The sequence below is a fragment of the Coregonus clupeaformis genome, chromosome 16 (genome assembly GCF_020615455.1).
Source record: "Coregonus clupeaformis isolate EN_2021a chromosome 16, ASM2061545v1, whole genome shotgun sequence".
In the NCBI taxonomy this organism is placed as follows: Eukaryota; Metazoa; Chordata; class Actinopteri; order Salmoniformes; family Salmonidae; genus Coregonus; species Coregonus clupeaformis.
This window is the reverse complement of record NC_059207.1, coordinates 15702588-15715031: the sequence shown is the minus strand read 5'-3', so window position 1 is coordinate 15715031 and position 12444 is coordinate 15702588. Positions and strand designations below refer to the sequence as shown.

The following is a 12444-nucleotide window of genomic DNA, read 5'->3' as shown; positions in this document are numbered from 1 at the left end:
GCCAAAATAACATGCAAAACAGGCAACAACACCCCCCCCCCAAAAAAAAAATTATATATATATTTTTTGCTAAACAGGTGGGGCTCAAAACAGGTGGGGCTCTGCCCTGAATGACAGGTCGCCACTGAGTACCACTCTTCATATTTCTTCATATATTTTCAAGCATGGTGGTGGCTGCTTATGGGTATGCTTGTCATTGGCAAGGACTAGGGAGTTTTTTTTTTTTACAAAAAGCAATGGAATAGAGCTAAGCACAGGCAAAATCCTATGAGGAAAACCTGGTTCAGTCTGCTTTCCAACATACACTGGGAGACAAATTCAACTTTCAGCAGGACAATAACCTAAAACACAAGGCCAAATATACACTGGAGTAGCTTACCAAGATGACATTGAATGTTACTGAGAGGCCTAGTTACAGCTTTGACTTAAATCTGCTTTAAAATCTATGGCAAGACTTGACAGAGCTTGAAGAAGTTTTTTAAGAATAATGTGCAAATATTGTACAATACAGAGACTTACCCAGAAAGACACAGCTGTAATCGCTGCCTTAGGTGATTCTAACATGTATTGACTCAGGGGTGTGAATACTTATGTAAATTAGATATTTATGTTTTTCATTTTCAATAAATTAGCAAACATTTATAAAAACATGTTTTCACTCCATCATTATGGGGTATTGTGTGTAGAAAATAAATACATTTATCAATTTTGAATTCAGGCTGTAACACAAAATGTGGAATAAGTCAAGGGGTTTGAATACTTTCTGAAGGGTTCCTCCAAGAACCCTACCAACTATTGGGGTCTGTTCAATAAGACAAAACCTTACAGGCATTTTCTTATTGCCAAGAACCAAGGAACTTTGAGGATCTTACAAGAACCCATTGTTGAACCCATCATTTAGATATAGATCTACAGGTGAAAATGTAAAGGCTTGTAACAACAAGGTTCATTCAAGGTTAATTTTAGATGTTCAAGAGTGGCCTGGAGTGTTTTTCTAGCCTAAAATAATAATAAATGATTGTGCTGGCGGTCCGGGGCTGTAGTCTGCCTTTCAGTTACTGGCTCAACGCTCTTAACCCCTAGGCTACCTGCCGTCATCTGGCGCCACCTGGCGGCAGCAAGACTAACACAGAGGAATACATTTAAAAATGTAACTAAGGTGTGGCATGCATGGCCAGCCCTTAAATGTACAAAAAATAACCAATACGTCATACACAAAAATTACCTTTATTGTCTCCAAGTCCAGTAAAAGGCATGGTGTACACCCCCAAAAAGATAATAGCGGTGCTGACTAACGGAGACTAAACTGTATAAGGCTATACAATAAAGAGAGCCGCACACTTTATATATACCAGAAATGTACTGGGTACACCTCCAACATTTTGGCATCACATTGCCTTCTTCAGTCTCCAAGTCCACACAGCCACCAACTCAAATTGTACTCAGAATACTTACAATTAACAGTGTGTGCCTGCAACCAATCACACGCTCGCAGCCGGCAAGTCACAATCACATGACTACCACCGTTCCCTTAATTTTATCTCAACGTAGCCTCGGCTCCCAATCTTCGCTCACGTTTTTTTCGAATCTTTACCAACATAATGGCAACATTAACATTACCGAAGGTGAGCTGAAAGTCTGTGGCAGAGGCTGATCTGAATCTGATGTATCCTGAACGGTTAAACATACTTGTGGAGTAGGATTATGTCCCAGGCAGAGACGATACATTGATTCATATCTGAAGACTCGTGCGCGCAATTGAGCATGCGCAGATGCACTCCCCTCAAAACCGTCACAGCTTTGTTTCTAGGCACTTACTCGAAACACAACACTGAAAACTGCTGCTAAAGCGGCGCACAGATTTCAACATATTGAACACACTGCACCATGGACGATTACATGGTAAATATGTATATTTTCATGGTTTAAGTTTCTGCCTCAACAATTAACCTCAATGTAGTTTTCTGACAGACGTAATATCAAGGGGCCTGCAATGGTTACAACATAAAAACGTGCCCATTTGTTACAGCATAGTAGTTTGTTTTTATTTATTTATTTACTCGCTCATTTGCATTAACATGTTAAAAAAAACACATTGTTTTTAAGATTTTGGATGCAATGTGCCCCGGATGCTTTGGGACAGTTCTATTTGTGAAGAAAAAAAAGTCTGATCTGGAGTTTACACTAAAGAAGGTAACTTTATACTGTACTGTAGTGGGCACACATTTCATTCATTTTCTAAGGATTTTCATTGGTTCTTTTTGGAATAGATGCTGACATTCTGATATAATTCTGCCCCCCACAGGTTGAGTGTTTGGATGAAGGCAGAGCCAACCAAGCATACCAGGAGGTGAGATTCTGTTGGCCTCTCACAAAACTAGTATTGATACTATGCAAAGTTACTTATTAATAATCTACCTTGCGGTAGTGTGATAGTAGTACGCCTAGTATATGTCAGCTACTTGATTCATATGTCACCATCTGGCTATTCCATCTGATAGGCCTATCTGTTGACGTTTTGGTACACACTGTCACCATGTCCATCAAAGTAATATGTTATTTCCATCAGGCTCATTGTCTGCTGAATGTGAGACATCCCAACATCGTCACGTATAAGAAGTTATTCATTTTTTGGGATGAAAGTGTAAGTTGGTTATTTACAGAATAAGTACATGTCCTGTACATGACACATAGGGCAGTAACAGAAAGGCCAGTAACAGAAAGGTTGCTGGTTTAAATCCCCGAGCCGACTAGGTGAAAAATCTGTCAATGTGCCCTTGAGCAAGGCACTTAACCCTGCTCCTGTAAGTTGCTCTGGATGAGAGCGTCTGCTAAATGACTAACATTTAAAAATGTTAAATCATGAATGTCAGTCTCACTGAAACATTTTGCCTTCTCAGGTATCTTCTGTCTTTCTTTCAATGGTAATGGACTGCCCATACATGACCACCCTGTCCACTGTGGTAACTTATCACAGAGAGGAGGAAAAGAAGATCACCAAAAAGGTCGTCAACAACTCAATAGATTTTTCCATCACTAGTTGAACAAGTATAAATGCATACTGTATGTTATCAACCCCTTAAGCATTGAGGGCAATGAGTGTTGTTTTCCAACCAGGTCATCAAGACATTTTTGGGACAAATGGTGGATGCTTTGGCCTACTTGCACAAACGGAGTATTGCACACAGGTAACCTGCCCCTCACATTGAAATGTACTGCCAGGCAAGCCTGTATAGTTTGCATGAATGAATAGCCTATGGTATCACAATTCAGGTGTTATGTGGTTTATAAAAATAATAATTTCGGAGTACAATTTCTCTTTTTTTGTAGGAATTTGAAGCCATCAAATATTCTGATGACAAAAGAGGCCAAGTTTGTCATATTTGATTTTGGAACTGCCTCCATCACAGGAGATCGAGTAAAGCTACAGAAAAGAGTAAAGGACTGTATGTGTGGAACAGTTATTTACTTTATTTGATTACATTGAATTATTTTGTAATTAGAAACAGTACAATTCACTTTGTTTGCCATTTACTGTATCTCTATAGGTGCCAAACGATGGATGGCTCCAGAGAGCCTGACCCATCATCAGTCGACTGAGAAGTCCGACATTTGGTCCCTGGGGTGTGTCCTTCTCGACATGCTGACCTGTCACATGCTTGATGTACGTCTGTATCATTGACTAGTTACTTCTCATTTACCATAGAGGTGGGATTGATATGTAGAGCAGCGTTTCCCAAACCGCTCTCCTCGAGTATGCCATCTATGTACTGTAAATCATTTAATCTATTCCAGTACTACTGGGGTCGGCAAGTAGCCTAGCGGTTAGAGCATTGGGACAGTAACTCTAAAGTTGCTTGTTCAGATCTCTGCGTTGGCAAGGTGGGAAAATCTGCCATTCTGCCTTTGCGCAAGGCAGTTAACCCCCACAACAACTGCTCCCTGTGCGCCGATGACATGGATGTCAATTAAGGCAGCCCCCCGCACCTCTCTAATTCAGAGGGGTTGAGTTAAATGCGGAAGACACATTTTGGTTGAATGCATTCAGTTGTGCAACTGGCTAGGTATCCCCTTCACCTACTAGCACACCTGGTTTGACTAGTTTAATAAGGTGTGCTGAAATGAATCAAAGAAGTGGGAAGGCTGAGGGTACTAGAAGAGAGTTTTGAGAAACACTACTGATGGTCGTAGTCACTAGGCACCAAACAGAAGAAAGCGGACTGAAACAGGGAACTTGTTCCTCCCAAAAAATGTGTGGACTAATGAATAAGACCCTGATCTCCCATCCACAGGCGGAGGGATCTATCTCTCAGCTGCTGAGGATCAGAGAGGACCAGACACCACTGGACGTCATTGTCCTCAAGGGCCTCCACCAAGTCCTCACTATGATGTTGGACCGCAACCCAAAGACCAGGACCAGCGTGTGGTGAGTAGTGTAGTAGCCCTTTACCAGGGGTGTCAAACTCATTCCACGGAGGGCTGCGTGTCTGCAGGTTTTTTTTTTCTCATTTCAATTAAGACTTATACAACCAGGTGTGGGGATTTCCTTACTCATTAGTGACCTTAATTCATCAATCAAGTACAAGGGTGGATTGAAAAACCCGCAGATACAGAAATGTGCCCTAGACTGTCAGCTGTCACAGTTTGGTTGAAGTCTGGTTGAGCTCTCGTCACAGAGACATTCCAAGGTTGAAGTCTGGTTGAGCTCTCGTCACAGAGACATTCCAAGGTTGAAGTCTGGTTGAGCTCTCGTCACAGAGACATTCCAAGGTTGAAGTCTGGTTGAGCTCTCGTCACAGAGACATTCCAAGGTTGAAGTCTGGTTGAGCTCTCGTCACAGAGATATTCCAAGGTTGAAGTCTGATTGAGCTCTTATTTACATTTACATCATTTAGCAGACGCTCTTATCCAGAGCGACTTACAAATTCATCAGAGACATTTCAATGTATGTATTGTACTTATTAATGGCAATAAATATAATTTGAACTTTATAGGTACAGGGGGCAATAGGATGGGAAAAGGAATAGTGTTATGCTCTCCCTCCACTAATGTCTCGTGAACAGACTACGTAAACATAAATGGTACCGTCTGACAAAATTACATAATATTTTAGTTCTGGGTTAACTGAGATGATCTCTCCACTAAAGGGAACTGTTGAATGAGGATCTGGTGAAGCAGTGTCTGCTGTTGTGTGGATCCCCTCTACACACCATGAAGAAAACACTGCCCCCTGGTGTCCATGGGCCACCATTCCACCAAGGCTTTGACAGTGTTCTAGGTCAGTATTTCCTTTTACTGTCCTCCTTCATTCCCTAATGGTTTTATTACAATTATGTATGTATTTATGTGTGTTTTTGCACAATACTGTGAATGAATGTACGTGTCTAAATTACTGCAGATGTTAATCCCTATAGCCTACTTGTCCTTTATTAAGAGTTTGCGGTTGTGTTCTGACGAATAGTGGTAAATTGTAATTGAAATTATCTTTACATTTGCAGAGTTCATGCAGACCTACAGAGATGTGGAATCTGTCCAGATGTCAGCTCTGTCATACCTGCTGTCTGAGGAGAAGAACGGTAAGGCTGTTTACTTTGCTCATATGGGCGATATGATCTTTAAAATAATTCTCATACAAATCCTAACCTAGTACCAGATCTGTTTGTGCTGTATAGGTAACTCATGGTCCTTGTCATGCCAAACAATCAGATTTGGGACCAGGATATTACAATTGTTCCTCTAGAAAAACATGCCCTCTACGTTAACTTTGAATTGTTATGGTAGTATTCTACAGGGTAACTGACGTTGTTATGGCCGTCACCACTGCCATGCAAAGTCACATGGAATGTGCAGGTGTTCAGCAAAATGCTTGCCAGGTTCTACAACAGCGTTTAATTGCAGGTAGGTCAACACTTGGGGTGGGTTGCACCAATGTGGGTTAGATTCCTCTGCCATGTTGGTGTTAGGTTTGGTTGTATAGACAACAAGGTTGTCATCTCTCTGCAATACCCTTGCAGTTCTGGGCCAAGCTGGGGATGGCTCCTGTTTGCGTACCAAGGAAGTGATCACCTGTGTCCTGAACGCTGTGCACAGTCACCCTGAGCAAACACCGCTGCTCTCTCATGCCTTTCAGCTTCTCTTCTGTATCTCCGGGGATGGTCAGTAGTACTTTAATAACAATCTACCATTTTCGATTCAGATTACCTGGATTGTTCCAAATGCACAGTGGCAACATGTGCTAATACATTCTATACTTGGGGGTGCAAATGTAGTCTGTGTACCAGTCTGTTTAGCTATCATTCCACTCATTTCCACTCCTTGTCATGCTAAACATGACTTTGACATATGTCACGGAGTACTTGGAGTGAAATATTAGCTAAACAGTCTGGTACCCAGGCTAGTGCAAATGGGGGTGCTAATCCTAATGTTGAGGGTACTTCAGCACTGGCAAGCCCCTCCCTGGAGCTGCCCCTGCAAGTGTTGTTTTATCTCCCTTTCATCAGAGCAGGCAGCCAGAGAAGTGCTGTACCTGGACGGTATCAGAGAGGTGCTGAACACACTGAGGAAGTTTCCAGAGGATCATAACATCGTCGTGCCCTGTTGCAAATGCTTATGGAGCATATTGGCACAAAGTGAGCGCTGTCATTGTGTAAATGGAATGATCTGCAATTTCTTGATAATTTGCACACGCCATGAGCTCTACCACCAGCCCAAGTGTTGTATGTGTGAACAGCATATTGTGCTTTTCCAGGACTTTGCCTTGGAGTTGTACCTTTAAAAGATGCTGTGGAGGCTGTATGTGTGGCAGCAGAGGCACACATGCAGGACAGCACGGTGATGGAGTTTGTATGTGCAGCCCTGTGGTCCCTGACCCTACAAGGTAGGCTAAGACCTTCAGAATATTAAGGACGCTTTCACATATCCTCTTATGGCCCGGATCCTGGAGTGTTTGGTACCCAGATCCACGCTATGAAGCATGTGTGAAACGCAAACGAACCCTGGCTGAAACAAATCCTGGACCTGCTTGAGTAGCGGGTCCAAGATCCAGGACCAGAGTACCAGATATTGTGACACGGCAGTGCGAGTTGCATGAATTGTTTTGCCCGTTGCGATGGACCAAACCAAAATATACAAAACTTTTACAATCGGGTGTATTTACAATATAGATATCCAAAAAAAATTGTACACCGAAAAATAACATTAGCTATGCAGCTGTAATTAAATAAAGAAAACACATTGAATTATTATTATTATTATTATTATTATTAACTTATTAACATCCCCTCTTGACCTGGCCTACTTGAACTGTCCTTGTGTGCAACTTGGTGCATAATCTAGGGGAACAACATCACACTACTACACTAGCTTGCTAACATCATGTAGAATGTGCATCTTACTAATTGCACCATGAAACTATTATTTTCAGGTCTTGTGAAAGCAAAATGTATTCTATAGAATTCTCACAAACGCTCCAGGAAACCGAACCAGGGTACTGAATTTCATATGTGAAAACGCCTTAAGTCATATTATATAAATCAGTCAGAAATGTAGTTTCTACAGCTTGTCTTTGCGCACCAACACACCCAAATGATTGATTAATCACCTCGATTGATTGATTGATTGACTGACTGATTGGTGGATTCTCCGCTGATAGGTTTATCTGAAGACCAGGACATTGAGGATTCCACCCTTCTGTTGATGCACGCACTCCAAGCACATTTAAGGCATAGCCATGTGGTGAAGTATGCATTTCTTGCTCTGGACAGTCTTGTCAAAAGCTCAGGTGAGTCAACATAAACATTGAGACTGCATATCAGAATATATGAGAACTGTCCCTGTTCCTACATTCCTTTTAGAGTTGGCTGCTTTCAGGCTTCTCCTCGCCCCCAATGGAGGAAGTGGATTAGTTATTCTCAAGGAAGCAAAACTCCAACACCATGACAACCCAGAGATCGTAGGGAACTTCTGTAGCCTCCTCAGTGCGATGGCCCAATATGGTTAGTGTACACTCCTCACCTTGAATGTAGTGCTATAATTTTCCCTTCAGAAAACCATAGCCAATGTATGTGACTGGTTTTCCCAGGTGATGTCATACCCGAGTTAGTTGCTGAGAAGATACCAGATGTCTTGGAGCAGATTGAGAGGCAGTTTGCATCAAATAAGGTAAGTCATTGACTGTGCCTAAAATGCATTTAATGTAGACTAAGATTGATTTGAAGGTCATTATAAACTGGGTGGTTCGAGTCCTGAATGCTGATTGGCTGAAAGCCATGGTATATAAGACTGTATACCACGGGTACGACAAAACATTACCTTTTGAGACTTCTAAACAGCTTCTACCCCCAAGCCATAAGACTCCTGAACATCTAATCAAATGGCTACCCAGACTATTTGCATTGCCCCCCCCCACCCCTCTTTTACGCTGCTGCTACTCTCTGTTTATTATCTATGCATAGTCACTTTAACTCTACCTACATGTACATATTACCTCAATTACCTCGACTAACCTGTGCCCCCGCACATTGACTCGGTACCGGTACCCCCTGTATATAGCCTCGCTATTGTTATTTTTACTGCTGCTCATTAATTATTTGTAACTTTTATTTTGTATTATTTAATATTGTATGTTTTTGTGATTTTTTTTTTTGGTATTCTTTCTTAAAACTGCATTGTTGGTTAAGGGCTTGTAAGTAAGCATTTTTGCCTGTTGTATTCGGCGCATGTGACAAATTAAAATGTGATTTTATTTTTACTGTTTTTAATTACGCTGGTAACCAGTTTATAATAGCAATAAGGCACCTCTGGGGTTTGTAGTATATGGCCAATATACCACGGCTAATGGCTGTATACAGGCACTCGGCATTGCGTCGAGCTTAAGAAGAGCCCTTAGCCGTGGTATATTGGCCATATACCACACCCCCTCGGGCCTTATTGCATAAATATAACAAAAGTTATATTTTGGGGTTGGGGGCTCAGATGTAAGTCTACTACACGTCTGATTCTTATTGCTTTATTGTATAGGTCAGCTCTGTCCAGGTAATTGATCAGCTAAACCTCTAAACGACCTCTCTCTGATCCCACAGGAGATAGCTCAATTGGCAAAACATGCCCGCCACAGCACAACAAGCTTTGGAAGAGTCAACATGACAAGCTCAACATAATTCAAAGTGTCACGTTGTATTTCATGGATTGCTATAGTGACAGTCAAAATTGTGGTTATTTCAGTCGTTTGTTTTTATTATTAGCTGTACTTGTTGCTATACTGTAAAGGCCTACATGTCAAAAGAGTAAGCTGTTGGCTATTAACCTTATCCTGAAAAACGTATCACCTTATCCTTTCAACAGTTTTATTGCCTTATCCAGGTGATTAAGCTATCACATTATCCTATAAAAATAAAAACAGCCTACATGATTAAGTTATTACATTAGCCAGTGTTGTTACATACTCTACCAGTTGAAGGTCTACTGTATAGAAATACATAGGCCCAGTGGTGGAAAAAGTACTAAATGTCATACTTGAGTAAAAGTAAGGATGTGAAAGTCACCCAGCAAAATACTACTTGAGTAAAATTCTAAAAGTATTTGGTTTTAAATATACTTAAGTATCAAAAGTAAATGTAATTGCTAAATTATACTTTAGTATAAAAAGTAAAAGTATACATTTCAAATTCGTTATATTAATGGTGGCACAATTTTCATTTTTTATTTAAGGATAGCCAGGGGCACACAACAAAACTCAGACATCATTTACAAACAAAGCATTTTCCTGTCCTGCTAAGCATTAAAATGTAATAAGTGCTTTTGGGTGTCAGGGTAAATGTATTGAGTAAAAAGTACATTCTTTTCTTTAGGATTGTCGTGAAGTAAAAGTTGTCCAAATATAAATAGTAAAGTAGAGACCACAAAAAACTACTTAAGTAGTACTTTCAAGTGTTTTTACTTGCATACTTTACACCATTGCATAGGCCTGTATGTATCATGTTTTATTTTGTAATTATGTTCTGCTGTATTTATGTGGCCTACAGCTGCAACATCTGTTGGAGCGCCTTACTGGAACCTCAATATAATTTGCCTTGTGAGTGAACATATACATTGCAATCGGAAAGTATTCAGACCCCTTGACTTTTTCCACATTTTGTTAAGTTACAGCCTTATTATAAAATGGATGACACCCCCCCCGTCCGTCCCCCCGTCCCCCCGTCCCATTAATCTACACACAATACCTCATAATGACAAAGCAAAAACAGGTTTTTAGAAATGTTTGCACATTTATTAAAAATAAAAATAAATGAAATAGTACATTTACATAAGTATTCAGACCCTTTACTCAGTACTTTGTTGAAGTACCTTTGGCAGCGATAACAGCCTCAAATCTGTATTTCGGGAGTTTCTCCCATTCTTCTCCTCCCTGACCAAGGCCCTTCTCTCCTGATTGCTCAGTTTGGCCAGGCGGCCAGCTCTAGGAAGAGTCTTGGTGGTTCTAAACTTCTTCCATTTAAGAATGATGGACCACTGTGTTCTTGGGGACCCTCAATTCTGCAGAAATGTTTTGGTACTGTTATGTGAATTATTTAACAAACTATTTCAGTGTCTCTGTGCGTCTCCCAAAAGGTTGTAAGTCTTTTGGGATTTAAGTAACGGACAGAGTCCCGATCTGCATAGTCAGAGATCTTATTCATTGAGAATTCTGCCATCACAATTTCAGAGTCCATCTTTTATACTCATACGTCATACAAAAATCCCTCCTCTCTGTAGGCAGGCTGTAGTTTTCCACTTTATAATTGCTCTCCTGACCATCAGTTCACACACACATACACACACATGCATTTTCTTATCATAGTCTCTCTCCTCCCTAAATTCCTCAGTTATCTTGGTTTCTCAGTTGCCTGTTGTTAGATTAATTTGTATTTTAAGAATAATGACTAAAGGATTTCACCCCAAATACAGTATAAATGTGTAAACTGTGTTACAATTATAATATATTGTCAACCTACTAACAGAGGGGGGCGGGACTAAACATTCCAGGGTGAAGGGGACTGAGAAAACGGGTTACAAAAAGCCTCCTAAAGGTGGGCGGAGCAAAATGCCTTTGTGTGTCAAGGGGTATAAAACAGGAGTGTATGGGTTTTGGTGCCAGAGCTCTCCATGAATAAAAATACAGATCATTCTTGCTGGTTGTGGACCTTGAATCATTTATGATTAAAACCAGAGCCTTACAACCTCTGGTAATGATTCAAGCTTAGAAATTCTCGTAACACCTGTAGACAGTTCTCCTTGTCCTTTGTTGTCTGGCCTAACTCTTACTCACGTTGCTAAATAGTAGCACAATGTCATAATCTTTACTGGTCCTACACTCACACATTACCAGGTAGTAGATTCTAACACATCTCACACAGTTTCAGAGTGTAATAATTAGTCACTACTGTCAAAGTCGCGTCAATTCAAATCTGGTATCAGGAACAAAAGAGGTCAACACGACTTCTAAGGTATACTAGTTATTTTAATTAATGCAAAAACCTTCAATGGTAAATATGATGTTTCGTATATACGGGCTCTCTGATATGTCTCGCAGGACATTCCAGACAACTAACTCATTGCTCTAGAAACAATACCCAAATACTCTGACAGAGGAAGTTTCCCACTTCTCCGCTGGCCAATTAGAGTAAAGACTTGAGCGTGGTTTACACTATCTCAGCCAATCCGTTGATGCAGTGGTTGCTCTCATCTCCTCGGCGCCATTTGTTACACACTCCAGGCAGACACAAGATTATCATAACAACCTGTCATAGTGAGAAGAGCCAGCTCCCTTAGACATCATTCCCATGTCAAAGGAAGACTCATAGATCACAATGAACCATTATAGTCTTGTATTTGAAGACACAATCCTTATCTTCTCTTCACATCAATCACAGCCTTGCCAGGTGTCACAGCCTACATTAGCCCAGTCAAGAATGCATTCTTTCTAAGTTAGTCATCCTATCAGTTTAGAAGAATAATAAATCCCTAATACTACTAAGAAAGTACTAATCATACTTAAAACAAGAACATTTCACAACTATATTTAAGGGTGGAACATTTAGTCATTACTTTTAACCCGTATATAGAATTAATTTCTATATCAGGTACCCTTCCCCATATCTGTACCTCGACACAATCCTGTCTTGGAGCTCTACTGACAATTCCTTGACCTCATGGCTTGGTTTTTGCTCTGACATGCACGATCAACTGTGGGACCTTATATACACAGGTGTGTGCCTTTTTCAAGTCATGTTCAATCAATTGAATTTACCATAGGTGGACCCAATCAAAAATTTATGAAAACCTGTTTTCGCTTAGTCATTATGGGATATTGTGTGTAGATTGTGGGAAATCTGTAATTTTAGAATAAGGCTGTAACGTAACAAAATGTGGAAAAAGGAAGGGGTCTGAATACTTTCCGAATGCACT

General features: G+C 40.6%; 1 protein-coding gene across 3 annotated transcripts; it reads left to right on the top strand.

The window, feature by feature from the left end:
- Positions 1 to 1550: 1550 nt before the first annotated feature.
- LOC121584497 (serine/threonine kinase-like domain-containing protein STKLD1) lies at positions 1551 to 9284 on the top strand. Of its 3 annotated transcripts, XM_041900401.2 has the most exons (19): positions 1551 to 1902; positions 2107 to 2193; positions 2306 to 2350; positions 2570 to 2644; positions 2901 to 3005; positions 3118 to 3188; positions 3331 to 3446; positions 3549 to 3664; positions 4293 to 4426; positions 5148 to 5278; positions 5499 to 5576; positions 5782 to 5898; positions 6015 to 6155; positions 6501 to 6629; positions 6749 to 6877; positions 7652 to 7780; positions 7854 to 7994; positions 8081 to 8160; positions 9081 to 9284. In XM_041900401.2, the coding sequence occupies exons 1-19, from the start codon at positions 1888 to 1890 to the stop codon at positions 9156 to 9158; spliced, it is 1917 nt and encodes a 638-aa protein (XP_041756335.1). In that variant the 5' UTR covers positions 1551 to 1887; the 3' UTR covers positions 9159 to 9284. The 3 variants fall into 3 exon arrangements, 2 of the variants coding, with proteins under 2 accessions (XP_041756335.1, XP_041756336.1); XR_006003727.2 differs by lacking the exon at positions 9081 to 9284 and having other exon boundaries at positions 7652 to 7739; XM_041900402.2 differs by lacking the exon at positions 2570 to 2644.
- The last annotated feature ends 3160 nt before the right edge of the window (positions 9285 to 12444 follow it).